Source organism: Pan paniscus, chromosome 1 (genome assembly GCF_029289425.2).
Source record: "Pan paniscus chromosome 1, NHGRI_mPanPan1-v2.0_pri, whole genome shotgun sequence".
NCBI classification, from domain to species: domain Eukaryota; kingdom Metazoa; phylum Chordata; class Mammalia; order Primates; family Hominidae; genus Pan; species Pan paniscus.
In genome coordinates, this window is record NC_073249.2 from 93787748 (window position 1) to 93814703 (window position 26956).

At 50.4% G+C, this 26956-nt stretch overlaps 2 protein-coding genes across 5 annotated transcripts; one reads left to right on the forward strand and one right to left on the reverse strand.

The window, feature by feature from the left end:
- Positions 1–8: 8 nt before the first annotated feature.
- On the reverse strand, positions 9–3789 carry LAMTOR2 (late endosomal/lysosomal adaptor, MAPK and MTOR activator 2). 3 transcript variants are annotated; one of them, XM_003821080.5, is made up of 4 exons: positions 3551–3789; positions 3083–3245; positions 448–537; positions 9–200 (listed from the first exon to the last, which is right to left on the reverse strand). In XM_003821080.5, the coding sequence occupies exons 1-4, from the start codon at positions 3616–3618 to the stop codon at positions 144–146; spliced, it is 378 nt and encodes a 125-aa protein (XP_003821128.1). In that variant the 5' UTR covers positions 3619–3789; the 3' UTR covers positions 9–143. The 3 variants fall into 3 exon arrangements, with proteins under 3 accessions (XP_003821128.1, XP_008972821.1, XP_063460706.1); XM_008974573.4 differs by lacking the exon at positions 448–537 and having other exon boundaries at positions 3551–3771; XM_063604636.1 differs by lacking the exons at positions 9–200; positions 448–537 and having other exon boundaries at positions 1828–3245; positions 3551–3776.
- A 920-nt stretch (positions 3790–4709) lies between these two features.
- Positions 4710–26956, forward strand: UBQLN4 (ubiquilin 4). 2 transcript variants are annotated; one of them, XM_003821077.8, is made up of 11 exons: positions 4710–4918; positions 6658–6809; positions 7188–7405; positions 7982–8244; positions 9875–10033; positions 14308–14533; positions 15618–15757; positions 16295–16378; positions 16544–16659; positions 16860–17046; positions 21414–23236. In XM_003821077.8, the coding sequence occupies exons 1-11, from the start codon at positions 4811–4813 to the stop codon at positions 21564–21566; spliced, it is 1806 nt and encodes a 601-aa protein (XP_003821125.1). In that variant the 5' UTR covers positions 4710–4810; the 3' UTR covers positions 21567–23236. The 2 variants fall into 2 exon arrangements, with proteins under 2 accessions (XP_003821125.1, XP_034793204.1); XM_034937313.3 differs by lacking the exon at positions 21414–23236 and adding an exon at positions 25247–26956 and having other exon boundaries at positions 4767–4918.

A 26956-nucleotide genomic window follows, 5' to 3' on the forward strand; every position in this document is an offset into this window, starting at 1 on the left:
AAGACACATGACAGGAGTTGAAGTTTATTCTTGGAAAAAACAAAGTCCCATCCTCCCCCCATTGCCTAAGAAGGTTCTTCTAGGAGGCCCCGCCCCTCCAAATGGTCATTTCTCTTTTCTGACCCCAGCTTCCACCAATGCCGTTAAGATGCCGCCACTTGGGTGAGGGGCTCCTCCAGGTACTGCACCAAAGCCTGGGCCTGCAGAGGGAGAACAGAGATCAGTCCCGCACACAGCCTGGCATTAGGGACCCCAAATCCAGGTCTGCTCCCAGTGCCATAGGAAGCAACCAGCCCCCAACCCCCACCTGCTCTTGGGAGCTGGCCCACACCAGAAATGGACTGAGTAGACATGAGAACTCTAGAAACAGGGTCCTGGTGGGAGTGAACACAGTGTAGAAGCACGAAGGCTGGGCCCAGGGCTATGGAGGGATGGGCACATACACACCTTGGCCTTGAGCATTCCAAAGCCCACGGTCTCCTTGGCATACATACACAGCAGAAGGTTGGCCACTCGGGTGATGGCTACACGGCCCTCCTGGTGGGGGTGATATGATGGGATGTGATGTTCTGCTTGGCACCCTTAGCACCCTCCTTCCCCAAAGGCTTCTCTGGCCCCAGAGAAACTATATCTTCCTCCCATGCCCTGGGCACAGCAGGAAGTTCAGCGTAAAAGCTTTTGGCCACAGCCCTGAACATGGGGTTCTGAGCCCAGGTTCCAGCCTCAGCACAGCCACCTACTAACCATGTTACTCTGGGAAACTTAGTCTCTCAGAAATTCAGTTTTTCTTTCTGTAATCCCTACCTCATCCCAGTTGGTGAGGGTGCTAATACCATGAAATTTCATATCTGCCAACAGTTGTCCAAATGAGTGATGTTATTACTGTGAGCTCACCCCACAGACACTGAGAGGGGCATGGGAGTGGTAACCCAACTGGTATTTCTCCTCTTTTCCCATGGTAATGTTTTTCAAATTGCAGATTTGACCCCACAGTTAAGAGATAAATTAAGAAGGTTGATCAGCATTAAAAACCAAAAATGAAAAAATGAAGTATATTACACGTAGTAGGAAAAGTATTGTTTCATGACTTTTGTTTTAGTGGGTCTATGTGTGTGTTGAGCTCTGACTTAAAATGTCTTTCTTAAAAAATTTTTTCCTATTTATTTATTAAAATTTTTTTTGTAGAGATGGGGTCTTATTAGGTCACCAAGGCTGGTCTTGAACTCCTGGCCTCAGATAATCCTCCAGCCTCAGCCTCCCAAAGTGTTGGGATTACAGGAGTGAGGCACTGTGCTCAGCCTTAAAATGTATTTCTTTTTTTTTTTTTTTTGAGATGGAGTCTTGCTCTGTTGCCCAGGCTGGAGTGCAGTGGCGTGATCTCGGCTCACTGCAACCACCGCCTCCTGGGTTCAAGTGATTCTCCTGCCTCAGCCTCCTGAGTGGCTGGGATTACAGGCACGCACCACCATGCCCAGCTAATTTTTGTATTTTTAGTAGAGATGGGGTTTCACCATGTTGGCCAGGCTGGTCTTGAACACCTGACTTCGTGATCCGCCCGCCTCGGCCTCCCAAAGTGCTGGGATTACAGGCATGAGCCACCATGCCCAGCCCCTTAAAATGTATTTCTTATGGCTGGGTTGTGGTCAAAACGTTTGAAAGCTATTGCCCTATAGCACCAGCTGTAGGCATCCAGTAGGAGTCATATGTTGAACTAAAAATGGCATTGGTTGTGCAGGGGGTAGGGGAGAGTAGGCAGTTGAGTTACAATGAAGATCCTTCCTGGAGAGTTCACCTTCTGGCCAATTTGAAAAAAACAAAAGTAAGTTCAGCAAACTTTTACTAGGTATTTATTGTATGCCAGGAACCAAGCACTGCACTCCCTGCCTCTCTGACCTCATCTCCTACTACCCTCCTCCATCTCACGTAACTCCAGCCATACCAACCAACCCTGTTGATCCTTGAGCAGGCATAATTCTGCCTCAGGGCCTTGGTACTTGCTGTTCTGTCCAAAATATTCTTCCCTCAGATAGCCACATGGCTTGTCCCCCACCTTTCTTCAGATCATTGATCAAATGTCACCTTTTCAGTGAGACTGTCCCTGACACATACGCCCAACAAACTCATACTCTTTCACTTCCCTGCTTTCTCTCCATTGCATTTTCAATACCTAATATATACTATATATTTTACTTATTTTAAAAAATGTGGCCAGGCACAGTGACTCACACCTGTAATCCCAGCACTTTGGGAGGCCAAGGTGGGTAGATCGCTTGAGCCAGGAGTTTGAGACCAGCCTGGGCAACATGGCAAAACCCAGTCTCTGGAAAAATGCAAAAATTAGAGAGGTGTGGTGGTGCATGTCTGTAGTCCCAGCTACTCAGGAGGCTGGGGCAGGAGGATCACCTGAGCCCAGGGAGGTCGAGGCTGCAGTGAGCCGTGATTGTATCACTGTGTAAGATTTATTAGGGCTGGGGGTTTTGTCTTTCTGTTTGCTATTTTTTCCCTAGTCCTGAGAATACTGCAATGACCTAAATACTTGTCGACCGAACAGATACTAAGAAGTTCACAATCTAATGGTGACTTCCCCTTTCTGGACTTCATTTTCCTTTCTTTGAAAGCTTAAGGGGTTGGACTAGGGTCTGGAGACTGCCATGGTTCTGTGAGTCGGTGAAACTGGGATGACAACACTTTGTGTTTGCACGTCATTCTACTGTTTATACCCATTATTTCATCTGACCTTCACAACAACCCATGAGGGGAGCGGGGAGAGGGAAATTATTGTCTTCTCCTTAAACATGAGGTAAGGAAGCTGAGAGAGGTTAAGCGACTTACCCAAGGTTCCACAACTGATAAGTGGATGGCTGAGACCAGAACCCAAGTCAGACCTCTCAGGTCCAGGGATCCTTCCTCACCACCACTTGATGAATAGGGTCCTGCCTATTACAAATGCTGCTGCAGACCAACTCTTAGTAATCTTCCGGAGATCCTGTCCCTGCCCCTCCAACCATCCAGGATGGGGTCCAGGTCGCCCCCTTGGGATCCCCTTTGGGGGACAGGGGAAGTCTGGCTCCCCTCTCCATACCATGCAGTCCATGAGGATGAATTTGAGATTGTCTTCATTAAACGCTTGGTTCCCGTTCCGGTCGTAGGCGGCCCAGATGTTACTGGCTATGGCAGCGGTGACCCGGGCGTCAGTGTCCCCGTAACCAGAGTAGGCCAGCAGTGATCCCTCGTTATTCAGCAGCCTGGTGAGGGGCGGGGAGGGATAACGATGTGCTCAGAGCGGGGAGTAAAACGTCTGGGTTTCCATCCCAAGTCCCACCAAGGGCACATCCAGCAAGGCTCTGGCCTGAGCGTGTCCCGGGACATGCCCTAAGCACCCAGCACACCGGCTTCCCTTTTCGACAGGGGACCTCCCGGCCGGTATCCCCAGCCGCTGCCCCCTCTGCCGCTTCCTCCCTTCCTGGTGATCCTTCCCCACCCCTCCCTCAGGGAGCCGCGCGCCGCCCCACTGCAGCGCTCGCCGCTCGGGTCCGTGGTCCGCACTCACAGGGTGCTCTGGACGCCTCCAGTGTTGGCTTGGCTTAGCACCTGGGTCAAAGCCTTGGGGCGCAGCATGCCTACGGTTCCTAACCCTGGGCTTTTGCACCCAGATCTCCGAGGTGCCTCCCGCGGGCCGCTGCCCGCTGCTTCCCGTAGTCCCGTTGGCCTGCTCCGGGACGCCCTGGGAGTCGTAGTTTCTTCGCCTGGCTATTGTGGTTCCGACTCAACCCCGCCCCACCGCGGGGGGCTCTGGGAATCGTAGTTCCTTGTGGCCTCGCGAGGCACCCTGGGAACTATAGTTCGCCTTTCCAGGCCGACCACGCGGTTGTTGGGGGGCGGAAAAGAGCGGGAGTGAAAGGACAGCAGCAGCGCTGGAAGGACATTTAACCCCTTCGGGGAGAAAGGAATCAACGTGTCCGCTTGGCAGTCCACGATTCAATAATTATACTACATCCTCATATTTGTCAGGCACGCCTTTGGTTACTTTCAAAACAGTTTTCTCCGTTATGCACAATTCTGTGCGATGAGGCGAGAGGTACTATTATTATTATCTTGAGGAAACCAAGGCTCTGAAAGGCCACGCAGCCAAAACCCAGCTCCCTGGAACCGTTCTTAATAGACCATTCAGGCCGCGACCCTCGGGGCTATAGGGTCAGTCCCAGAGCTGAGAACCTAAGTGGACGTGCTTGGTGGGAAAACCCAACCTCCAAGTCGGGAAAGTCCCCTGGCCTGGAAGGGACTTGGGCTTCCAAGAAAGACCAAGTTATCACAGGGAACGGAGATAAAGCGGCGACACAGAAAGTCCTTTGTCCCGGAGCCGAGTTAGCCGTGGAGGGGGCGGGGAGGCTTTGGGCTGGAGGGGACCGCGGCACGGCTCGGGCGGGCAGCGTTGGGTCGCGGTCTCCCGGGGCAGTCCGCCCTCGCCCCCGCAATGAAGGGCACGCCCCTTCCCCCTCCCAGAGGCCCCCCAGGGGCCCCCGCCTGGCGAGACCCTGGCCGGGCTCCGGACCTGGGGCTTGGCCCTGGGCGGACCCCGCTGCAGTGGCCCCCCCGGTCCGCCCGGGGCGCTGTGGCTGCGGCTGGTCCGGAGGGGGCGGTGAAGCCTCGGGGAGGGGAGGGGAGGAGAGAGGAGGGGAGGAGAGGGGAGGGGAGAGGTGGAGAGAGGGGAGTGTTGGAGGCGCAGAAGCCGAGCCGGGCCGGCCGGGCGGGCGGGCGGGGAGGAGGAGGAGCAGGGCGGGCTGGCGGGCGGCCGGGTGGCGGCGGCGGCATGGCGGAGCCGAGCGGGGCCGAGACGAGGCCCCCCATTCGGGTCACCGTCAAGACCCCCAAGGACAAGGAGGAAATTGTGATCTGCGATCGAGCCTCGGTCAAGGAGGTAGTACAGCAGGAGGGGGGCGGGGGGAGCGCGGAGGAGGGGTCTGCGAAGAGATGGGGGGCCTCTCTGACGGTCCGGCGTCCCGGAGGGCCCCGGAGAGGAGGGCGGGGGCCAGCTGGGACTCCGAGGAGCTGAAGGCAAGGAGAGGCGGGTAGGGGGCGCCCTGCGAGGGGAGATCTGGGGGAGCGTGGCGCGTGTTGAGGGGCGGGTTTTGCCTTGTGGCCTGGGGGCGTGGTGGAGAGTGAGGAGGGGACACCTTGCACTGGGAAGGGGGAAGGACCCTGGGTTTGAGGGGAGTGTGCCGGAGTGGGGGCCCGGGCTAGGTGCTAACTGAGAGAACGGGCCGGGGGCAGGCGGAGAGCGCCGGCGCCTACTCTGTGCCTCAGAGAACGCCCAGTGTTCTCTGAGCGACGGGGCTGTCGGGGGAGGATTTCCCTGTGCCCAGATCCTTCCCACTCTTTCAAATCGACGTGGTTACATTTGGTTCTCGGCTCTTCTGAGATTTACACGGTGTGCAGTAGGTGCTCAATAAAATCTTGTTGAATGACGGACTGTTGCCTGTGTTCGCCACCCCCTGTGGCCGCTCCATAATTTCACATAGGCGGGGCTTAAGATAGGCCATCTGGTTGGAAGAGAGGGATCTGGAAGCAGCCTCTGCTTAACAAGTGCACTGTTTTTACTTAAAGTGTGTGTTGTGTTTTGTTTTGTGTTGTGTTTTGGAGGGGCTGGTAGAATTTGGGAAGTCTAACTCCATTCTTGCTCCCTCCCTAACCACATAGAATTACTAAATTTCAGAATTTAAATACTGTATGTTCCCTACAAAGCTGAATTTGAAAACGGCTCTCATTGAGAGGCAGTGTGTTTAGTTAAGAGCCTGGACTTTGGTGTCAAGACCTGAGTTCTGGTCTGCCTGGGGCAAGTTACCTTACCTCGCTGATCCTCAGTTTTCTCATCTTTAAAATGGAGATACGGCTGGGCGTGGTGGCTCACACCTGTAATCCCAGCACTTTGGGAGTCTGAGTCTGGTGGATCACCTGAGGTCACAAGTTCAAGACCAGCCTGGCCAACATGGTGAAACCCCGTCTCTACTAAAAATACAATTAGCCAGGCATGGTAGTGCGTGCCTGTAGTCCCAGACACTCGGGAGGCTGAAGCAGGAGAATCACTTGAACCCGGAAGATGGAGGTTACAGTGAGCCAAGATCGCACCTCTGCACTCCAGCCTGGGCTACAGAGCGAGACTCCATCTCAAGATAAAAATAATAATAAAATGAAAATAACAATATACTATATCTTTAACTGGTGAATAGGTAGTGCTCAATAACTGGCATCTATTTGTTGTAGTTGTTAAGAGAATACTGGGAATAGAGAGGAGAGAAAATTGGGTCTCAGAAGGCTGAAGGTCCAAAGCTGTTGAAGGAGTTGGGATGGGAGGAGGCTGCTCTGCCTTACAGAGAACTAGGTGGAGGGACTGAAGCTGGGAGGCAGATAGCAGCAAGGGCTTTCTAGGGTGGGAGACTCTGGGATGGAGCTGAGAGAAGAGCCTCTCACTGGTTCATCTCCTTTGTTAAGAAAGGAGATGCTTATTGCAGCTGGAGGAATGGCATCGAGACTACAGAAAGGACTTCCCATGACTACAGATGAGAGCAAGAGAGTGCAGAAGGTGTTGAAAAAGAGTCAGGGTCCCTGGTAGGGGGAGTCCAGGCAGCCTCCACAGTGACCTCTGCCTCTTGATCACAGTTCAAAGAGGAAATCTCCCGGAGGTTTAAGGCTCAGCAGGATCAGCTGGTCCTGATCTTCGCAGGCAAGATCCTCAAGGATGGGGACACACTGAACCAGCACGGAATCAAGGACGGGCTCACTGTCCATCTGGTCATCAAGACCCCTCAGAAGTAAGTTCATGAGCAGAGCAGATCCAGCTTCTGATTGGGCCTCCCCATCTGATACTTTCTCACTCATTGCTTAACTGTACCCAGAGGGCCTAAGCTGAGGCCCAGGCAGGTAGCTCCTGGATGAATATGATCTCATCTCTAGGGGAAGGGAACCTGATTTACCATTCCCAGAATGCCCTGAAGACAGATAATGCTAGCTCCTTTCTCCCTCTGCTGGTTTACTGACTGCCCTCCCGCCATCACCCCACTCCAGCCTCAGGACTGCTCAGGAGGGGTCTTGGGTTAAAATAGTTGTCCCATAGCAAGCACAGAGATTGTCACGGTACCTTCCCTCTTCTAGTGCTCACTCCAACAGGATTCTCCTTTCTCTGTCCTCAGGGCTCAAGATCCAGCTGCTGCCACTGCTTCTTCCCCCTCCACACCTGACCCTGCCTCAGCACCCTCCACCACGCCTGCTTCACCCGCCACCCCTGCCCAGCCCTCCACCTCTGGCAGTGCCTCTTCGGATGCTGGCAGTGGAAGCCGGAGGAGCAGTGGTGGGGGGCCCTCTCCAGGGGCTGGGGAGGGATCCCCCAGTGCTACTGCGTCCATACTCTGTAAGCCCTCAGAGAGGAGAGCACAATCTTGTTTGGGGTTGGGGAGTTGGGGAAAGCCAAGAGGAGGGAGAAACAGGAGTTCCTGCTCCTGGTCTGATGGGGATAGGGGACCCCATGACATAGAGTTCCAGACATTGATACTTGAGTCAAGCTGGGGAAGAAACTAGTCTGAGGAGTTCTCAGAGGTGGGGACCATGGCTAAGGGTTAGGAGTGAGGGGAGAAATGGGGTTGGGGATGTGGGGAACCCTAGGTAAAGGGAATGGAAGACCCTGTGAGTCTGGGGAAAAGTTGGATCCAGCAGTAGCCACATGGGCCACTCATTCAACAGACCATTGCTGGTTGCCTTCTCTCTGCTCAGTTCTATGTTTGGCACAGCCTCAGCCTTCAGAGAGGCCTCAGTCTAGTAGGCTCACATTTTTTTGCCAGCAGTGGATCAGGGCCGGGCTGTGGGAATGACAGGAAGAGGGACATGTGAGAAGCATTTGGGGCGTGTCCTGGAGATCTGAATTCAGTGGCTCTGGCTAAGTGAGGACACTGTTCTTGTGGCAGACTGTGACCCTGCCCCCTTCCCACAGCTGGCTTTGGGGGCATCCTGGGGCTGGGCAGCCTGGGCCTGGGCTCTGCCAACTTCATGGAGCTGCAGCAGCAGATGCAGCGGCAGCTGATGTCCAATCCTGAGATGCTGTCGCAGATCATGGAGAACCCCCTGGTCCAGGATATGATGTCTAACCCTGATCTGATGCGTCACATGATTATGGCCAACCCCCAGATGCAGCAGTTGATGGAGCGGAACCCTGAGATCAGCCACATGCTCAATAACCCTGAACTCATGAGGCAGGTGAGTATGAGAGGGCTGGAGAGCTGGAGGACACTGGTGCCCAGCCGTGCCCTGCCCAGCCTTTCCTACTTTGTCCTACATTGATTTGTTCATTCGTGTATTCAGCAGTTTTGAACACTGGAGGTACAGGGATGAAAAGACAGGCCTAGCTTTTCAGGAATTCCAGGTGTCAAAGGGAAGTAGGACAAGTAAACCGGCAATTAGAATACAATGTGGCCATTGCTATCAGAAGGATAATCACGGGATCCTCTAGGAGCATAGAGAAGAGCTCCTGACCCTACCCTAAGGCTTAGAGGAGGCCTTAGGAAATGTCACCAAGCTGAGACCCAAAGGAGGAAGACGAACCAGGGGGAAAGAAAGAAGAACATTCAGGGCCGAGGGACAGCAAATATAAAGGCCTGGGAGTGAAAGATAGTAGGTTGTTTGGGGAGCACTGTGGCTGGGCAGGGCCCAGTTGGGAATGGAGAACCAGGGGAGACTGTTGTGATGTTGCTCTTTGGGAGTTCCAGCTCATGGTCCGCTCCACCAGAAGACCAAGGTAGATGATCTTCCCAGCAGGGCTGTGGACACCAGTGCTGGACTCACCAGAAGATAATTTATGTAAGGTCAAGGACTTGTGAGTGTTTTGTTCACTGTCTAGAACAGTGCCTGGTGCATGGTAGTCATGCAGTAAATATTTATTGAATGAATGAATTACGGGACAAGAGATCAGAGTTCTGGGAAGCTGGGCATATCAGTTATAAAGGAGTCTTAGAAAAGGCAAGTGTGGAGCACATTTGGGAAGGAGAGGGAAGGTATTCCAAGTTGAATGGGAACAAGTAGTTACACTTATTTTTCTGTGATGAACTCCCCCGGGGTTGACATAGCCACCCCTTATTGAGATTGTGCCATTGGCTCCATAGAAGAAAGCCCCCATCTTCAGTGTTTCTCAAGGTTCAGGCAGAGCAAAGACTTGGGGGTGGGAATTACAGGGTGTCAGTAGCTTTATTCCAGCTTGAACGCTTTCCTTCCCCAACTTGCAGTCATTTACCAGGAATCACAGTATGGTCTTGGACAGACCAACCAACCTGGCTTTGAACACTGTCTTCACCACTCAGTGACTGTGTGTCCCAGGGCAGCAAGTCAATTAACATCTCTGAGCCTATTTGCTCATCTGCAAAATAGGGACAGAAATAAACACCTGAGATGGTTATTGTGGAGATTACATGACTTGAATTCCGTAAGCTACTTGGCCCTGTGCCCATATACAGTAGGTTCTCAGTAGATGTTAATTTTCTCTTCTGCCTCCTCCCCTTTCTTTCTGTGTCTCTTCTGACTCAGTTTCCTTGTGCACCCTGACACTTCTTTGGACACTCTGAGCCTAAGGGAGGGAAGCTGCTGCCCTCACTTCAGCTGGGATCATTGTCCTCCACTAGAAAAAGCCAACCAAAATACCCACAGGGAGGCAGGCTTGGAGCCAAGATTACAGTAGAGGAAGGAAGTCCAGTTTACTCTACTCCCTGTCACTGTGGGGCAGTTCCTGGGCCCTGGTCCTGATCCTGATACAGACCCCCTTCCTCAAGGCCCACCCTTTTCCTAGGTTGGTGCTCCCCTGGTTCCGGGGCCCATTTTGTCTCTCTCCCTTGATCAGACAATGGAGCTTGCTCGGAATCCAGCCATGATGCAAGAGATGATGCGGAACCAGGACCGGGCCCTGAGCAACCTTGAGAGCATCCCTGGAGGGTATAATGCCCTCCGCCGCATGTACACGGACATCCAGGAGCCCATGTTCAGTGCTGCCCGGGAACAGGTGGGATCAAGGGCCAGGGTAGTGGGTTGGGCTGTCTGGGCTCGAGATTCCCTACCCCCACCCCAGGCAAACCTGGGTCTGCTCTTCTTTCTTTCCCCAGTCCCCTGAGGGGTGGGCCTTGGCTTGAAGGCAGTTCTCAACAGTACATATCCGGGGATGGTCCATTTTGGCATGGACAAATATAAGCAGAGGTCCTTGTGGAAGTGGTTGAGGCATAGCATCCAAGGAACTTGACATCCTGACAAACTTCTTGTACCAGGGGCTCAAAGGTCACGTGGCAGGCCTGAGGTCAGACGCCAGCCCTGATACAGCATGTCTCAAGTATGGTCCATGGATCACCTGCATCAGAATCACCTGGGGACCTTGTTGATAATGAGAATCCTGGTCCCCACCTTTGAGCTACTTATTGAATCCATTTCTGGGGTTGGGCCCCAGGATTATACACTTTTAAAAATGCTTTATGAATCCTATTCAGGTACACACAAAAAAATAGATAAAAATGTAACATTCTTTTTTTTTTGTTTTTAATCAATGTTGCCCTAACATGTTGCCATACATAATTTCAGTGCCCTTTTGGTTCTTTCTTTCTTTCTTTTTTTTTTTTTTTTTTGAGACGGAGTCTCGCTCTATCGCCCAGGCTGGAATGCAGTGGCGCAATCTCGGCTCACTGTAACCTCCGCCTCCCGGGTTCAAGCAATTCTCCTGCCTTCTCCCTGGTGGCTAAGACTACAGGTACATGCCACCACGCCCGGCTAACTTTTTATATTTTTAGTAGAGATGGGGTTTCACCATGTTAGCCAGGATGATCTTGATCTCCTGACCTCGTGATCCGCCCACCTTGGCCTCCAAAAGTGCTGAGATTACAGGAGTGAGCCACCGCGCCTGGCCATGGTTCTTTTTAAAAATTTAATTTTACATTAAACACATTCTATGTTTGTATGTTTGAAAATGCAAAAGTTGGCCAGGCGCAGTGGCTGACACCTGTAATCCCAGCACTTTGGGAGGCTGAGGTGGGCGGATCATGAGGTCAGGAGATCGAGACCATCCTGGCTAAAATGGTGAAACCCCATCTGTACTAAAAATACAAAAAATTAGCCGGGCATGATGGCACATGCCTGTAGTCCCAGCTATTTGGGAGGCTGAGGCAGGAGAATCGCTTGAACCCGGGAGGCAGAGGTTGCAGTGAGCCAAGATCGTGCCACTGCACTCTAGCCTGGGTGACAGAGTGAGACTCCATCTCAAAAAAAAAAAAAAAATTCACAAGTTACACAAAGTAAACAAAAGGGTATTCCAAAAAAGTATGGAAAAGTATACAGGCTAAAAAAAGGTTTACAGAAGGGATCCCTCTGTTTCCATCTCCCAGCCAGCTCTTTTCTACCTCAGTGGTAACTAATGTTGTTAGTATTTTGTTTATTTTCCTAGACATATTTAATATTTGCAAATAAGACATAGGTAGAGTTGTAGCCTTTACAAACCCCTCCCCTCTCCTATTCTTTTTCTCTCCAGAGGTAACTAGTATGCTGAAGTTGAAGTTGGGGTTTATCATTCTGATTCTTTTATTACCTATGTATATGTCTATAAACGTCTATATATTATCATATTTTTAAATATGAGGTGGTACCATGCTGGTCTTATTATTTTAACTTGCTTTTTTTTGAGACAGAGTCTCACTGTTTCGCCCAGGCTGGAGTGCAATGGCGCGATCTCAGCTCACTGCAACCTCCACCTCCTGGGTTCAAGCGAGTCTCCTGCCTCAGCTTTCTGAGTAGCCGGGACTGCAGGCTTGCACCACCATGCCTGGCTAAGTTTTGTATTTTTTAGCAGACACAGGGTTTCACCATATTGGCCAGGCTGGTCTCGAACTCCTGACCTTGTCATCTGCCTGCCTCGGCCTCCCAAAGTGCTGGGATTACAGGTGTGAGCCACTGCACTTGGCTGCTTTTTTTTTTTTTTTAATACAACCTTTAAAAATGTTTTGTGTTTTTGGTTTGTTTTGTTTTTTTGAGACGAAGTTTCACTCGTTGCCCAGGCTGGAGTGCAATGGCGTGATCTCAGCTCACTGCAACCTCCGCCTCCCGGGTTCAAGTGATTCTCCTGCCTCAGCCTCCCAAGTAGCTGGGACCACAGGCGCCCGCCACCACGCCCAGCTATTTTTTTTTTTTGTATTATTAGTAGAGACGGGGTTTCACCATGTTGGCCAGGCTGGTCTCGAACTCCTGACCTCAGGTGATCCACCCACCTCGGCCTCCCAAAGTGCTGGGATTATAGGCGTGAGCCACCGTGCCCGGCCTAAAACTGAGAAACTTTTAAAATATTTATTTCATTTAAAAATGACAATTTATTACAAGTTGGCGGAGCGTAGTGGCGCATGCCTGTAATCTCAGCATTTTGGGAGGCTGAGGCAGGTGGATCACCTGAGGTCAGGAGTTTGAGACCAGCCTGGCCAACATGGCGAAACCCCATCTCTACTAAAAATACAAAACTTAGCCAGGCGTGGTGGTGGGTGCTTGTAATCCCAGCTTCTCAGGAGGCTGAGGCAAGAGAATTGCTTGAACCCTGGAGGCGGAGGTTGCAGTGAGCCGAGATTGTGCCATTGCACTCCAACCTGGGCAGCAAAACGAGACTCCATCTCAAAAAAAAAAAAAATTATTACAAGTTAACATAAATAACATTATTTTGAAAAATAACTTTATTTTCCAAAACAAACAAAACTGTAGAGGAAAGTGTGGACTTGTTTTACATTTTTGTAGTTCTCTTTGATGTCTAGCTTACTACAAGACAGCTGGTTCTCAGATCTGCATTCAGTTTGCAATGTCACATGTCATGTAGACTTTGGAAAACTCCACTGTATCCTCATGAGAGAATAAGAGTGAAAAAGACAAATTCATGTCTTAGAATTATGAAAACAGTTTTAATGCTTGCAGGGGTCCCAGGACCACACTTTGAGAACTGTTGTATTAGAGGAGTATTATAAGCATTAGAATAAATGTGTCAGGCACATAGTAGGTGCTCAATAAATGATGGTTGTTATCACTGTGGGTAGTTCAGGAAAAGAGATTTCGTCCTTAGAGTGTACCAGGAAGAATAAAGCGAGCCCAGAACAAGGTGGGGTGAGGTGCTAGGCAAGTATCAGAACAAGAAATCTGAAACAGGCACAGAGGCTGAAACCATGGTGCATGAACCCTGGCCTGTGAGCTCTGTTATCTGAACAGGATCTGGTGAGGTGAAGGAAACAACTCAGAGTAGGAGAATCCTTGGTTAGCCCCGGTCCCTATGACCCACTTTCAATGAACAGGAAAAGCAGCTCAATATGAAACCCTATGGTGGGGAGGGGCTGAGGTAGGACCACCTGGGAACTCAGGAAAGGGAGCTGCTGAGCTCTTAGACCACAAGAAAGGCTGAGTAGGGAAAACTGAGTCTGGGACTCCCTCAGCCAGAGCTCTGTGCTAGGTGCTGGAGGGGAGGAGGTTCCGGTGTTGCCTTTGGGAAGCACACCATCCCATGGGGTATGGACCTGAGATATCCTGGGGAGCACAGTGAGGAGCATGGTAGGGCAAGGGGGACCAGAAGTAAACTGAGGCCTGTCCATCTGAAGTAGCCAGTGTGTAGAGGTAGGGTTTGGAGCAGGAGGGGAAAACCTAGAGAGGGCATATTCTGCCGGAGGTGTGTTCTGCTAGGGGCCGCCACTGTGGTGTGCCTGGATGGACAGAGAATGCCAGGTAGGGGACCTGGGGAGTGAGGGAAAGGTTCTGGGGAGTTAGGATTAGTCCAAGGAGGCTGGGGAAAGGGAAGATCGGGGTTCAAGTAGACAGCCAGGTTTGACAGCCCACTCCCATTAAGCCAGTAGTTAGTTATTGAGCACCTGCTAGTGTCGGGGCTGGGGGTGCACAGGCAAATCTGACATTGTCTCTGCCCCTTGAGGTACAGGAACACAAATATTTGGCTACACAATGGGAAAACTGTGTGTAAAGTGCGGTGGGTTACATAGGAGATGATTAGAGACCAAATATTGAAAGCCACCGGGGGGATGGGAAGTTTTCAATTATCTGAGAGGTTCAGTTATCCAGTCACTAGCATCAGCTAGCTCCCACCCTATGGAGCAAGGAAGGAGCTATCCATTGTGGGGCAAAGAACTGAACTGAGGACCTCCAAGGTCTTAGATCTCTCTCCCTTTTCTGGGGAAGGGGAGGCTATTAAGTGAGAGGAGAGAATGGGCCTAGCCCTTGTCCCTGATTTGTTTCAGTCCTTAACCCAAAACCTTTCCCTCCTCCCAGTTTGGCAACAATCCCTTCTCTTCCCTGGCCGGGAACTCCGACAGCTCATCCTCCCAGCCTCTGCGGACTGAGAATCGAGAGCCCCTCCCTAACCCCTGGAGCCCCTCGCCCCCCACCTCCCAGGCCCCCGGGTCCGGTGGGGAGGGCACCGGAGGATCGGGGACCAGCCAGGTGCACCCGACAGTCTCGAACCCCTTTGGGATCAATGCGGCTAGCCTGGGGTCAGGTATGTCCTAGGATGGAAGGAGCTTAGTGGGGTCACCAGGGCAGCCCCTCTGTCCCAGGACTGAATGGGGTTCATACTGCTCCAGGATTTTGAAGACAGAGGTGAGACTATCGAGGCCACAGAGGGGGCTCTGCCGTCTGGGATAGTGGCCGGGTGAGGGCTGGTTCTGGCCATGTCCTGATATCCCTAGGAGTGACCTAAGTAATAGCTCATGAGTAAACCAGGCCCCACTTCCTAAGCTCCATGAGCACCTCTGGTATTATCCAGTGTAAAAGGTTCAGACTGCTGTGGGGAGAGGGGGCTGGAGAGGAATCAAGGCAGACCTGGGGAGAGGCAGATGTGAGGCTGGGGGAAAGGGATGTGCAGGGCTTGCCATGTACAGAAGAACAGGTTATGCACTGCACAACCCTAGAGGATGCTCCATTTATCTGGACTATGACTGTACACATGGCCTGGGGGATGTCTTCAGCAGATGCTCTAATTTCTCTGCACTCTGGGGGATATCTTGATTGGGAAAGTTCCTTCCCTCTGTGTGTTTTAGTTTCCTTATTTGTAAAGTAAGGACTGGAACTTGATCCATGATTTTAAAATTGTGCTCCTGCATCCTGGAAAGGTCTTCATCTCCAGGATGAGGAAGGACCCAATGGGAGAGGCTGCAGCCCTCCTGCCCCTGCTCCAGCCAGACCATTAACACACTTGGTTTCTGAGTGAGATTTAGCATGAGGAAAGGGTCTCTGCTGCTAAGACAAGTTTGATCTAGATGATATTTAATCATTTCTTTCCAAATTGGACATAATTTGAGCTTATGGCAGGAACAGTCCAGAGAGGCATAAATCAGACCCAGTTCCTAGCTGGCTTGTCCTTATCAAGTAAATGGAAAAGGGGCCAGGCCAAAGCAGGGCAAGATGACCTTGGACTTGGGAGAGACTTGGACTCATGCCACAATCCTAGGGTGCCCACTGGACCATTGCTTTTCTGAGTTTTGTAGTCATTCGGTGTCTGAAGTAAGGTAGATTGAAGTGAGGCCTTCGGTTTCCATCTGGACCCTTTCTCTCCTGTTTTCTTTTTTTCCGCCTTGTCCTAGGGATGTTCAATAGCCCAGAAATGCAAGCCCTCCTCCAGCAGATCTCTGAGAACCCCCAGCTGATGCAGAATGTGATCTCAGCACCCTACATGCGCAGCATGATGCAGACGCTTGCCCAGAACCCCGACTTTGCTGCTCAGGTATCAAACCAGCATGAGGAGAGTATTGTTGGGGAGAGAGTTCCTCTTGGTTGGGGGCAGTTTCTTGTGGTCAAAACACTGTGGAGCCAGACTGCCTGGGTTTGCATCCCAAGCTCTGCTGCTTCCCAGCTGTGTGAGTTAAGCAAGTTATTTAGCCTCCCAGTTTCTTTATCTGTAAGATGATAATAACAATAGTTCCTACCTCCTATAGTTGTGAGGATTAAATGAGTTAATACACGTTAAGTGCTTAGAACATGGCGTGTGACAGAGTAAGTTCTGTATACCTGGAAATGTTAGCTGTCCTCATCATCATCAGACCCAGGGCTGAGCAGGCTGACTCCTCATACTCTTCATTACCCAGAGCATAGTTCCATTTCCTCTCACTGTCCCACTTAGGCCTTCAGGATACTTTGAGATCCCCGGAGAAGCTGGCCAGATTTCCTGCAGTGGTAGGGGGTGCCCAGGGAGTCTGAGGCTGTGGGGGAATTCTTAGGGTGAAAAGGCCCAGGTCTCCCCCTGCTACCTTCACCCTGGCAGATGATGGTGAATGTGCCGCTCTTCGCGGGGAACCCCCAACTGCAGGAGCAGCTCCGCCTGCAGCTCCCAGTTTTCCTGCAGCAGGTGAGTGAGGAGCCTAGATGGGTGGAGGTTGAGGGCAAGGGGTAGTCCCTGAAGCCCAATGGGTGGAAATGAAATTGGGGCAGAGCTTGACTCTGGACTCCTAGTTGAAGTTGTCTCCTCTTTTCTGCCACCTCTTGATGCCTTTCTCTGCTTATTTCCCACCAGATGCAGAACCCAGAGTCACTCTCCATCCTTACCAATCCCCGAGCCATGCAGGCATTGCTGCAGATCCAGCAGGGACTACAGACCTTGCAGACCGAGGCCCCTGGGCTGGTACCCAGGTGAGGGTAGGGGGGCAGGAGGGCAGCAAGGTTCTAGCAACTTCTCCCCTTCAACTCTTCTCTCTGCCACTCTCTCAGCATCCTTTGTGTCTCTGAGGGTCTGTTTTCCTGTTTCTTCCAACTGCTTTTCCTTCTGGATCTCACATTCTCATCCCTTTCTTGGATGCCATCTCCTACCTCTTGGTCTCTCTTGCCTACAGCCTTGGCTCCTTTGGGATGTCCCGGACCCCAGCACCCTCAGCAGGCAGCAACGCAGGGTCTACGCCCGAGGCCCCCACTTCCTCACCAGCCACGCCAGCCACATCTTCTCCAACAGGGGCTTCCAGCGCCCAGCAGCAACTCATGCAGCAGATGATCCAGCTTTTGGCTGGAAGTGGAAACTCACAGGTACATGAGGCAGTGGGGGCAGGTGCTGGGAGCACCACTTTGATCCTGGGAGGTTTCAAGGGAAGCAATAGAATAGAGGCAGCAGGGCAAGCTTGGGAGTCAGGTCCTGTTCTGCCACTTGCTAGCCTTGGGCAGGTTACTGATCCTCCCTGAGTTCAGTTTGTGCAGATGTGAAATAGAGATGAGAAGAGTAATGGTACTTACCCGTGCACTACATACTGTTCTAAATGCTTTAGATTTTGGAGCTCATTTACGACTCATTTACCACATTCCTCACAATAGCCTCATGAGAAAGCTATTATTATTATTTCTGTGTTAAAGATGGGGAAAACTGAGGCCCGGAAAGGTTAAGTGGCTTACTCACTTACATAGCTAGTAGATAATGAAGCCAAGACTCAAACCCAGGCATTCCACCTCCAGAATTTACACTATACCATTTCTGCTTATATCAAAGGATCCTTTTGATAATTAAAGCAGCCCCCATCTCTGAGACTCTGGGGAGGGGGATTCTGCGAGGTAACCAAGGCCCTGGGAAAGTCAAGGCCAGGGGCTGGCAGGAGGGGCAGGGATGACCTACCTCGAGTGAGCCTCTTAACCTTTCTCTGACCTCTGTGACTCATCTGGAAAAGCCATTCAACCAAAATGTATGTTTACCCAGCTTTGTGCAAGGCACGAGAGAGCTAAACTAGGTGGTGTCCAGTCCAGGTGCAACCCAAGTTAAATTCTGTGGACTGGCCGGGCGCGGTGGCTCACGCCTGTAATCCCAGCACTTTGGGAGGCTGAGGCGGGCGGATCACGAGGTCAGAAGATCGAGACCATCCTGGCTAACACGGTGAAACCCCATCTCTACTAAAAAATACAAAAAAAAAAATTAGCCAGGCGTGGTGGCAGGTGCCTGCAGTCCCAGCTACTCAGGAGGCTGACGCAGGAGAATGGGGTGAACTCGGGAGGTGGAGCTTGCAGTGAGCCAAGATGGCGCCACTGCACTCCAGCCTGGGCGACAGAGCGAGACTCCATCTCAAAAAAAAAAAAAAAAAAAAATGTGTGGACTGTGATAAGAAGCAACAAGGAGCACTGGAAAGGGCTTTCTTTTTTTTTTTTTTGAGACAGAGTTTTGCTCTTCTTGCCCAGGCTGGACTGCAATGGCGCAACCTCTGCCTCCCAGGTTCAAGCCATTCTCCTGCCTCAACCTCCCGAGTAGCTGGGATTACAGGCACGCGCCACCACACCCGGCTAATTTTTTTGTATTGTTAGTAGAGATGGGGTTTCACCATGTTGTCCAGGCTGGTCTCGAACTCCTGACCTTAGGTGATCTGCCTGCCTCGGGCTCCCAAAGTGCTGGGATTATAGGTGTGAGCCACCACACCCGTCCAGAAAGGGCTTTTATACTGCAAGTCAGGGGGCCTTAGTGACTGACTTTCTCTGTGACCCCAGGCAAGTCCTGTCTTTTCTCTGGATCGAACATTGTTCCTTTCAACACCAGGTGGACGGTGCTTGCTGGACTCTTTCTAGCTATAAGAGTCTTTTTTTTTTTTTTTTTTTTTTTTTTTTTTTGAGACGGAGTCTCGCTCTGTCGCCCAGGCTGGAGTGCAGTGGCCGGATCTCAGCTCACTGCAAGCTCCGCCTCCTGGGTTTAGGCCATTCTCCTGCCTCAGCCTCCCGAGTAGCTGGGACTAAAGGCGCCCACCACCACGCCCGGCTAATTTTTTGTATTTTTAGTAGAGACGGGGTTTCACCATGTTAGCCAGGATGGTCTCGATCTCCTGACCTCGTGATCCGCCTGCCTCGGTCTCCCAAAGTGCTGGGATTACTGGCGTGAGCCACCGCGCCCGGCCACTATAAGAGTCTTTTGTTCATAATCAAGGCTTGTGCTTTCCAAATACCCCTTGGGCAAACATTTACAGGAGATAATTAGAGGAATGACAAGAATGAAAAGCCAAGCTAGCCAGGCGGTGGCTCACTTCTGTAATCCCAGCAATTTGGGAGGCCGAGGCAGGCAGATCACCTGAGGTCAAGAGTTCAAGACCAGCCTGACCAACATGGAGAAACCCCATCTCTACTAAAAATACAAAATTAGCTGGGTGTCGTGGCGCATGCCTATCATCCCAGCTACTCGAGAGGTTGAGGCAGGAGAGTCACTTGAACCTGGGAGGCAGAGGTTGTAGTGAGCTGAGATCGTGCCATTTTACTCCAGCCTGGGCAACAAGAGCGAAACTCCATCTCAAAAAAAAAAAAAAAAAAAAAAAAAGCCAGGCCAGGAGTGTGGCTCATGCCTGTAATCCCAGTGCTTTGGAAGGCCAAGGCAGGGGACTGCTTGAGGCCAGGAGTTCGAGACCAGCCTCGGCAACACAGGGAGACCCAGTCTGTAAAAATTTTTTTCTTTTAAAAAAAAGGCTTAGTGCAAGCTGGGCATGGTGGCTCATGCCTGTAATCCCAACATTTTGGGAGGCCAAGGCGGGTGTATCACTTGAGGCCAGGAGTTCAAAACCCACCTGGCCAACATGGTGAAACCACATCTCTACTAAAAATACAAAAATTAGCCGGGCTTGGTGGCATGCACCTGTAATCCCAGCTATTCAGGAGGCTGAGGCAGGAGAATTGCTTCAACCCGGGAGGCAGATCATGCCACTGCATCCAGGCTGGGTGACAGAGCGAGACTCCGTCTCAAAAAAAAAAAAAAAAAAAAAAAAGACCTAGTGCAGTGGCTCATGCCTGTAATCCCAGCAGTTAGAGAGGCCAAGGCAGGAGGATCACTTGAGACCAGCCTGGGCAACATAGCAAGACCCTTTCTCTGCTAAAAAAAATTTTTTCTTTATTTTTTATTTTATTTTTATTTTTTTGAGATGGAGTCTCACTCTGTCCCCCATGCTGGAGTGTTATGGCACAGTCTCGGCTCACTGCAACCTCCGCCTCCCGGGTTCAAGCGATTCTCCTGCCTCAGCCTCCTGAGTAGCTGAGACTACAGGCTCCTGTCACCACGCCCAACTAATTTTTGTATCTTTAGTCTCGGGGTATCACCATGTTGGCCAGTCTGGTCTCGAACTCCTGACCTCAAGTGATCCACCTGCCTCAGCCTCCCAAAGTGCTGGGATTACAGGCATGAGCCACCACGCACTTTTGTTTTTTTAAGATGTACTCTGTCTTCAGGCTGGAGTGCAGTGGCGCAATTTCAGCTCACTGCACCTCCGCCTCCCGGATTCAAGTGATTCTTCTGCCTCAGCCTCCCAAGTAGCTGGGACTACAGGCATGCGCCACCACACCTGGGTAATTTTTTGTGTTTTTAGTAGACTTGGGGTTTCGCCATGTTGGCCAGGCTGGTCTTGAACTCCTGACCTCAGGCAAACTGCCCATCTTGGCCTCCCAAAGTGCTGGGATTATAGGCATGAGCCACTATGCCCAGCCAAAAAAAAATTTTTTTTTAATTAGCTGGGCAAGGTGGTACACACCTGTAGCCCCAGCTACTCAGGAGGCTCAGATAGAAGGATCACCTGAGCCCAGGAGATAGAGGCTGCAGTGAGCTATGATTCTGCCACTATATTCCAGCCTGGGTGCAAGACCCTGTCTCAAAAAAAAAGGAAATACTTCTCTTTTATAAATAACTGTTGATCAGTGAAACAAAATTAAATAGCTTCTTAACTGGGACCCTTCTCTAGCCTTTCATATGGCTGTACGTGTGATGACTATTAGGAGGGGCCTTGGAGGTCATGCTTAGTATGCATCTTATTTGACCACAGAGCATTTGGCTTTTGGAGTGCCTGTTAACATCTCCAGTGTTTATGGAAAGTAATGAGGAATATATGCTGATCTAGGCCTATCAGTTATCTTGAAAATCTAAAAAAGATATCCGCCTGCCATATTATTACACAGTTTTGTTTGTTTTTTTGTTTTTGTTTTTGTTTTTTGAGACAGAGTATCGCTCTGTTGCCCAGGCTGGAGTGCAGTGGCGCGATCTCGCCTCACTGCAAGCTCCGCCTCCCGGATTCACGCCATTCTCCTGCCTCAGCCTCCTGAGTAGCTGGGACTACAGGGCGCCCACCACCACACCCAGCGAATTTTTTGTATTTTTAGTAGAGATGGGGTTTCGCCGTGTTAGCCAGGATGGTCTCGATCTCCTGACCTCGTGATCCGCCCACCTCAGCCTCCCAAAGTGCTGGGATTACAGGCGTGAGCCACCGTACCCGGCCATTACACAGTTATTTAGGACTTGGGACCTAGGCTCCTGGGCCCCCATTTGCAACTCATCTTCCCTGCCCTCCTGATTGACTCTGAGGATATTAGAGAAGACCTGCTGGTCTTAGAAACCCTTAATTCAAATAGGGCCCCCAAGATTGGTCCTGTGCCCACTTCACAAGGCCTGTCCCCTCCAGGTGCAGACGCCAGAAGTGAGATTTCAGCAGCAGCTGGAGCAGCTCAACTCCATGGGCTTCATCAATCGTGAGGCCAACCTGCAGGCCCTGATTGCCACAGGAGGGGACATCAACGCAGCTATCGAGAGACTGCTGGGCTCCCAGCTCTCCTAATCCCTCGGCCCATGCCTCCTGCCTCTCCCCTCCCTCGATGTCAGCATTCAGTTCTTCTGTCAATCCTTACCCTCTGCAGCTTGTCATCCCTTCCGTCTTCTCCCTCATCCTTTCCAAACAGCAGGGTGACTTTAGAGGCATGGGCTCCAACCCCTTAGCTCTGTCTGAGAATTATGGTTTTACTGCTACGTCTCTAACAGAATCTTCTCTCCTGGTCTCCTTGAGCAGTGCTACTTAAACAGTTTTCACAGTTTCATTGATTGACTCTACCTCCTTGCCCCACACCACTTTTGCAATCTTTAAACTTTCAGTGGCTGTGCAGAGTCGAGGGAGGAACCAGCTCTCTGGTTTACTGGAACATAGTCTTCCATCTATACCACTAGGGTTTTGTCTTATGTTTACTTTTGGTAACTCTCTTCCTTCTTTTTCTCCCTATCCCCCAACCCCTAGCCCAACCAATGCTAGAATTTCTTGCTCTGAAGGAGGAGCAGGTGAAACAGGTGGTAATTTTCCTTCTCGGCCCCTATTCTGGTTCATTCAGCACTTTTTGGTGGGAACTGTTGGAAATTCCAGGGTAAGGAGGAAGACGCCTGTTCTCCCTGTCTGAAGAGGGAGATGAGACAGCTCTCTGGACAGGAATTAACAAACCCTGGAGCAGCCCAGAGGAAATTCGTGTGAAAGAGGAGGGAATGAGATTATTCGGAGGAAGGGAATGGGGGAGACAGCCTAAGTAAAAGGCTTGGAAGTTGGAATTAACAGTGGGGAGCAGAAGCACTCATAGCTCTTTTAGGCAGAAGAATCCAGGCCCAAGCTGGCAGAAGAGACTTAGAGATGCTAATGGAATTTAAACTGAAAAAAGGAGCCCAATGAAGCTAAGCGCCACGCCCCACAAGGGGTCATATTGGCTTTAGTTCCTCAAGCACATGTGCTTATATGCACACACACACACATTTCCATGGACCCAGGTCTTGTGTCCCCAGGCACCAGTAGTTTGAGCCCCCCTCAAAAGACATGAAGGGGGTTGGGGTCTGTGTGAGTAGTGGGGAGGTGCATGTGTATCCACATGTGTGCATACACTCTTAAGTTGGGTGGGAAGTGGATTCCTTGTTGGTTTCTGGTTCAGAGTGCTCTCCCACCACCAGAGACAAGTGGGTAAAAAGGTCAGTCCATTGCAGGAATATATATCCGGGAGAGCTAGGTCCCTTGGGGCTCTGGATGCTGGGTAACCCAGAGGTAATGTGGGTACCCTTTCTGAAGCTGTCAGAGCTGTGACTAGCACCCTTATCACCCCTCACTGCCTTGTGGGAATAGTAGAGGGTTTTTTTCCTCCAGAGCCCCTGGCCTTTCAGTTCTTAACTATTTCCCTCCAGGCCAGAAAGTTTTCTTTGAGGAAGGAGAGGAGAGGGTGGCAATGATGCCTTTGATCTGGAATTGGACATTTCTCTGTCAGAGCACAGAGGAGGCTCATATCACCTCTTCCCTCTCCTACTTGGCCCAGCTGCTTGGAGGACCGACCCCATGGCTGAGAATATGACGGCAAGAGGAACAGAGTTTGCTCCAAGTGGGAAAGGGTCCCAAGCAGTCCAGAGAAGATGTCTGTGTGGCTTTCCCTCCCTGCCTCCCCCAGCTCCCACACTGGCCTTTGTAAATAAATGGCGTGGTCTTTGTTGTGAGAGTGTGTTGGCGTTTGTTTTTTTGAGGAAGAAGCTGGCTGAAAACAACTTCTTGGTTTTCCAGGGCAAGAGTTGTGATCTAGAGGAATTTGAAGTTTGGTTCAGTTACTACAGATGTTAAGAAATATTAAAAGTGGCTGAGATCATGCCATTGCACTACAGCCTGGGCAACAAGAGCGAAACTGCATCTCAAAAAAACAAGAAATATTAAAAGGTTTTAGCCTGGCAACATAGGGAGACCTTGTCTCTACGAAAAATTTAAAAATTAGCCAGGCATGGTGGTGTGGGCCTGTAGTCCCAGCTACATGGGAGGCTGAGGCAGGAGGACCACTTGAGCCCAAGAAGTCAAGGCTCCAGTGAGCTGTGATTGCGCCGCTGCACTCCAGCCTGGGAGACAAAGTGAAACCCTGTCTCAAAAGAAAAAAAAATTTATATATATATATATATATATATATGGTTAAGGGATAACTGATGATGGAAGTATCAATAATATATGACTTGGGAATGGGGAGGACTGCATTCTTCCATTCCCCATCAGACCATTGGGTATCTGAGATCTCTTCCCCCACTTCCCCATAGGTCAGGTGTGGTAGAGGAAACTGAATTGTAAGATTATTGCCTCCATCCTCTGATCTTTTGGCAAGATTGCCCTCCCCTTACCTTAGGTTAAAAAGTAAAACAAGGCTGGGCACAGTGGCTCACGCCTATAATCCCAGCACTTTGGGAGGCTGAGGTGGGTGGATCACGAGGTCAGGAGTTAGAGACCAGCCTGGCCAAGATGGTGAAACCCTGTCTCTACTAAAAATACAAAAATTAGCCAGGCACGGTGGCAGGTGCCTGTAATCCCAGCTACTCAGGAGGCTGAGGCAGGAGAATCGCTGGTACCAGGGAGGCAGAGGTTGCAGTGAGCCGAGATTGTGCCACGCACTCTAGCCTGGGGGCGACAGAGCAAGACTCCGTCTCAAAAAAAAAAAAAAAAAAAAAGTAAAACAAAAACTCTTGCAGTCAGGTTTTATGCCAGTGAAGTTTGGTAGTTATTAATCTTGAGCTCAGACTAAACCTGGCATTACCACTAATCATGTAAGTTTGAGGAAGTCTTTTCACACCTATGGGGTTTTATCTTTTGTACAGTGAAGTTATGGACTACGGTTCTGTGGAACATGAATAAGCCAAGAGTGGGAGGTTCCACTTTGATAATGGTATACTAGATGCCTGAGACCGATACTCTCACTAGAAATTTTAAAATCTGGGAAAAATACATAAAAAATCGAAAAAGCATCAAAGAGTGAATAAGACTGACTGGAACCCAGAGGGGAAAGAAACTCTAAAGACTGGCTGCCTTTGACCTGGAGGCCAATTAGGAAAAGGTTGCTGAGAGGCTGAGCTGTGGTTTTTTTTGTTTTGTTTTTGGTTTTTTTTTTTTTTTGGTTTTTTTTTTCAAGATGGAGTTTCACTCTTGTCACCCAGGCTAGAGTGCAGTGGTGCAATCTCGGCTCACTGCAACCTCCCCATCCCAGGTTCAAGTGATTCTTCTGCCTCAGCCTCCTGAGTAGCTGGGATTACAGGTGCCCGCCATGACACCCAGCTAATTTTTTGTGTTTTTAGTAGAGATGGGGTTTCACCATGTTGGCCAGGCTGGTCTCGAACTTCTGACCTCAGGTGATCTGACAGCCTCGGCCTCCCAAAGTGCTGGGATCACAGGCGTGAGCCGTCGCGCCCAGCCCATGCCCAGCTAATTTTTATATTTTTTTGTAGAGATGGGATTTCACCATGTTGCCCAGACTGGTCTCAAACTCCTGGGGTCAAGCAAGGAAGGAAGGAGCAAGCAAACAGGATGTTCAGAGAGATAAAGTGGGGCAGGGATTGAATACATCTAGCAAAAAAACAAAACAAAACAAAACAAAAAAAACCTGGAATCATCAGGCTCACACATGCCATTCACAAAAATAAAATATGCTTTATTTCTAAGCGGAAGGATTACACTCTGCTCTTCTGGCTTCTGCCCAGAGCTTTCCTTGGAGCCCCGTGGAGATCTGGACCATCACCCATTAGTGAAGCTCACAGCTGAGTCAGTCTCACCCGGGCTCCTCCTTGCTCCAGAGTCGGATGCCTTGTTTTCCTCCACTGACTTCTGCTTCCTGTGGCAGCAGCTACATAAGTATTGGCAAAAACATGGACAGACAACTTGGTTTCATTGGTGGATAAGCTCAAGCTACTTTCCAAGATGCTCAGGTGCTCCTTGTGCCTCACTTGGCGGATTCTTGAGTACGGGCATTGCCTCTGTCCTGTCCTAGGTGATTGCAAAGAGGTAGGGGGCCCCTCTCTCTGGTCCTCCTCCTCTTCCTCATCCTCCTTGTCCTCCTTGTCTTCCTCTTTCACCTCATTTTTCCTCATCTGGAGAATGCAAACCTTGTTCTGCTTCCGCCTCTTCGTCTGAACAAGGCTGGGATCTTCTTCCTTGGGGGAATCCAAGAGCAAGGAATGAAGCATGCTCTCCACCGACCCATCCTGTTACATATGGGACTTTGCCTCTGTCGTTGGCGGGGAGGCGAAGTGCCGCAGAGAAGCATGGAGATCACAGAGCAAACCTAAACCAAGAGCCCATCTGTCTCTGAGAACTGAGCAGACAGCAGAGGTTAAAAATCACTGTCCTGGCCCGGAAGACACGTTCACTTAAAATACTAAAGACAAGCTACAAAGCAGTATCTGCAAAGGATACACAGGCATATCCTGAATGCATTAAACGTTCATTCTTTTTTTTTTTTTTTTTTTTTTTTTTCTGAGACGGAGTTTCACTCTTGTTGCCCAGGCTGGAGTGCGGTGGTGTGATCTCTGCTTACTGCAACCTCCACCTCCTGGGTTCAAGTGATTCTCCTGCCTCGCCCTCCCAAGTAGCTGGGATTACAGGCGTGAGCCATCGCGCCCGGCCAAATGCTCATTCTTTTCAAAGGGTTGTAATGCAAATATTTAGGTTAAATAAAGACTCATTTTGGCCGGGCGCGGTGGCTCACGCCTGTAATCCCAGCACTTTGGGAGGCCAAGGCAGGGAGATCACGAGGTCAGGAGTTCAAGACCAGCCTGCCCAATATGGTGAAATCCCCATCTCTACTAACAATACAAAAACTAGCCAGGCGTGGTGGCATGTGCCTGTAATCCCAGCTATTCAGGAGACTGAGGCAGGAGAGTCGCTGGGCGGCAGAGCAAGACTCCATCTCAAAAAAAAGAAAGACTCATTTTGGAAGGCAAATAATCACCCATTAATTTATCTGCTCTAGAAATCCTGCTTGTTCATATTTGAACAATCCTGCTTGTTCATATTTGATGGATACGTTTATTATCTTCATTGTGGTGATGATTTCATGAGTATATATATGTCAAAACTTATCAAATTGTACACTTTAAATATGTACAGTTTATTGTGTGTCAGAGCTCAATAGCAAAAAACAGCTAGCATTTAAACCCTCCCTCAAACAGACAATTAAGAAGTTCCTCCATCCTGGCTAACACTGCGAAACCCCGTCTCTACTAAAAATACAAAACAAAAAAATTAGCCAGGCGTGGTGGCATGCGCCGGTAGTCCCAGCTACTTGGGAGGCTGAGGCAGGAGAATTGCTTGAACCCGGGAGGCGGAGGTTGCAGTGAGCTGAGATCGTGCCACTGCACTCCAACCTGGGTGACAGAGCGAGACTCCATCTCAAAAAAAAAAAAAAAAAAGAA

Bases quoted from the DNA above. Each gene is read 5' to 3' on its own strand.
- LAMTOR2 (XM_063604636.1), bottom strand. From the start codon at position 3,618: ATGCTGCGCCCCAAGGCTTTGACCCAGGTGCTAAGCCAAGCCAACACT. The intron at 3,246-3,550 runs GTGAGTGCGGAC...GCCCCTCACCAG, and splicing joins GGAGGCGTCCAGAGCACCCT to GCTGCTGAATAACGAGGGAT.
- UBQLN4 (XM_003821077.8), top strand. From the start codon at position 4,811: ATGGCGGAGCCGAGCGGGGCCGAGACGAGGCCCCCCATTCGGGTCACC. The intron at 15,758-16,294 runs GTATCAAACCAG...TCACCCTGGCAG, and splicing joins ACCCCGACTTTGCTGCTCAG to ATGATGGTGAATGTGCCGCT. The intron at 16,660-16,859 runs GTGAGGGTAGGG...TCTTGCCTACAG, and splicing joins GCCCCTGGGCTGGTACCCAG to CCTTGGCTCCTTTGGGATGT.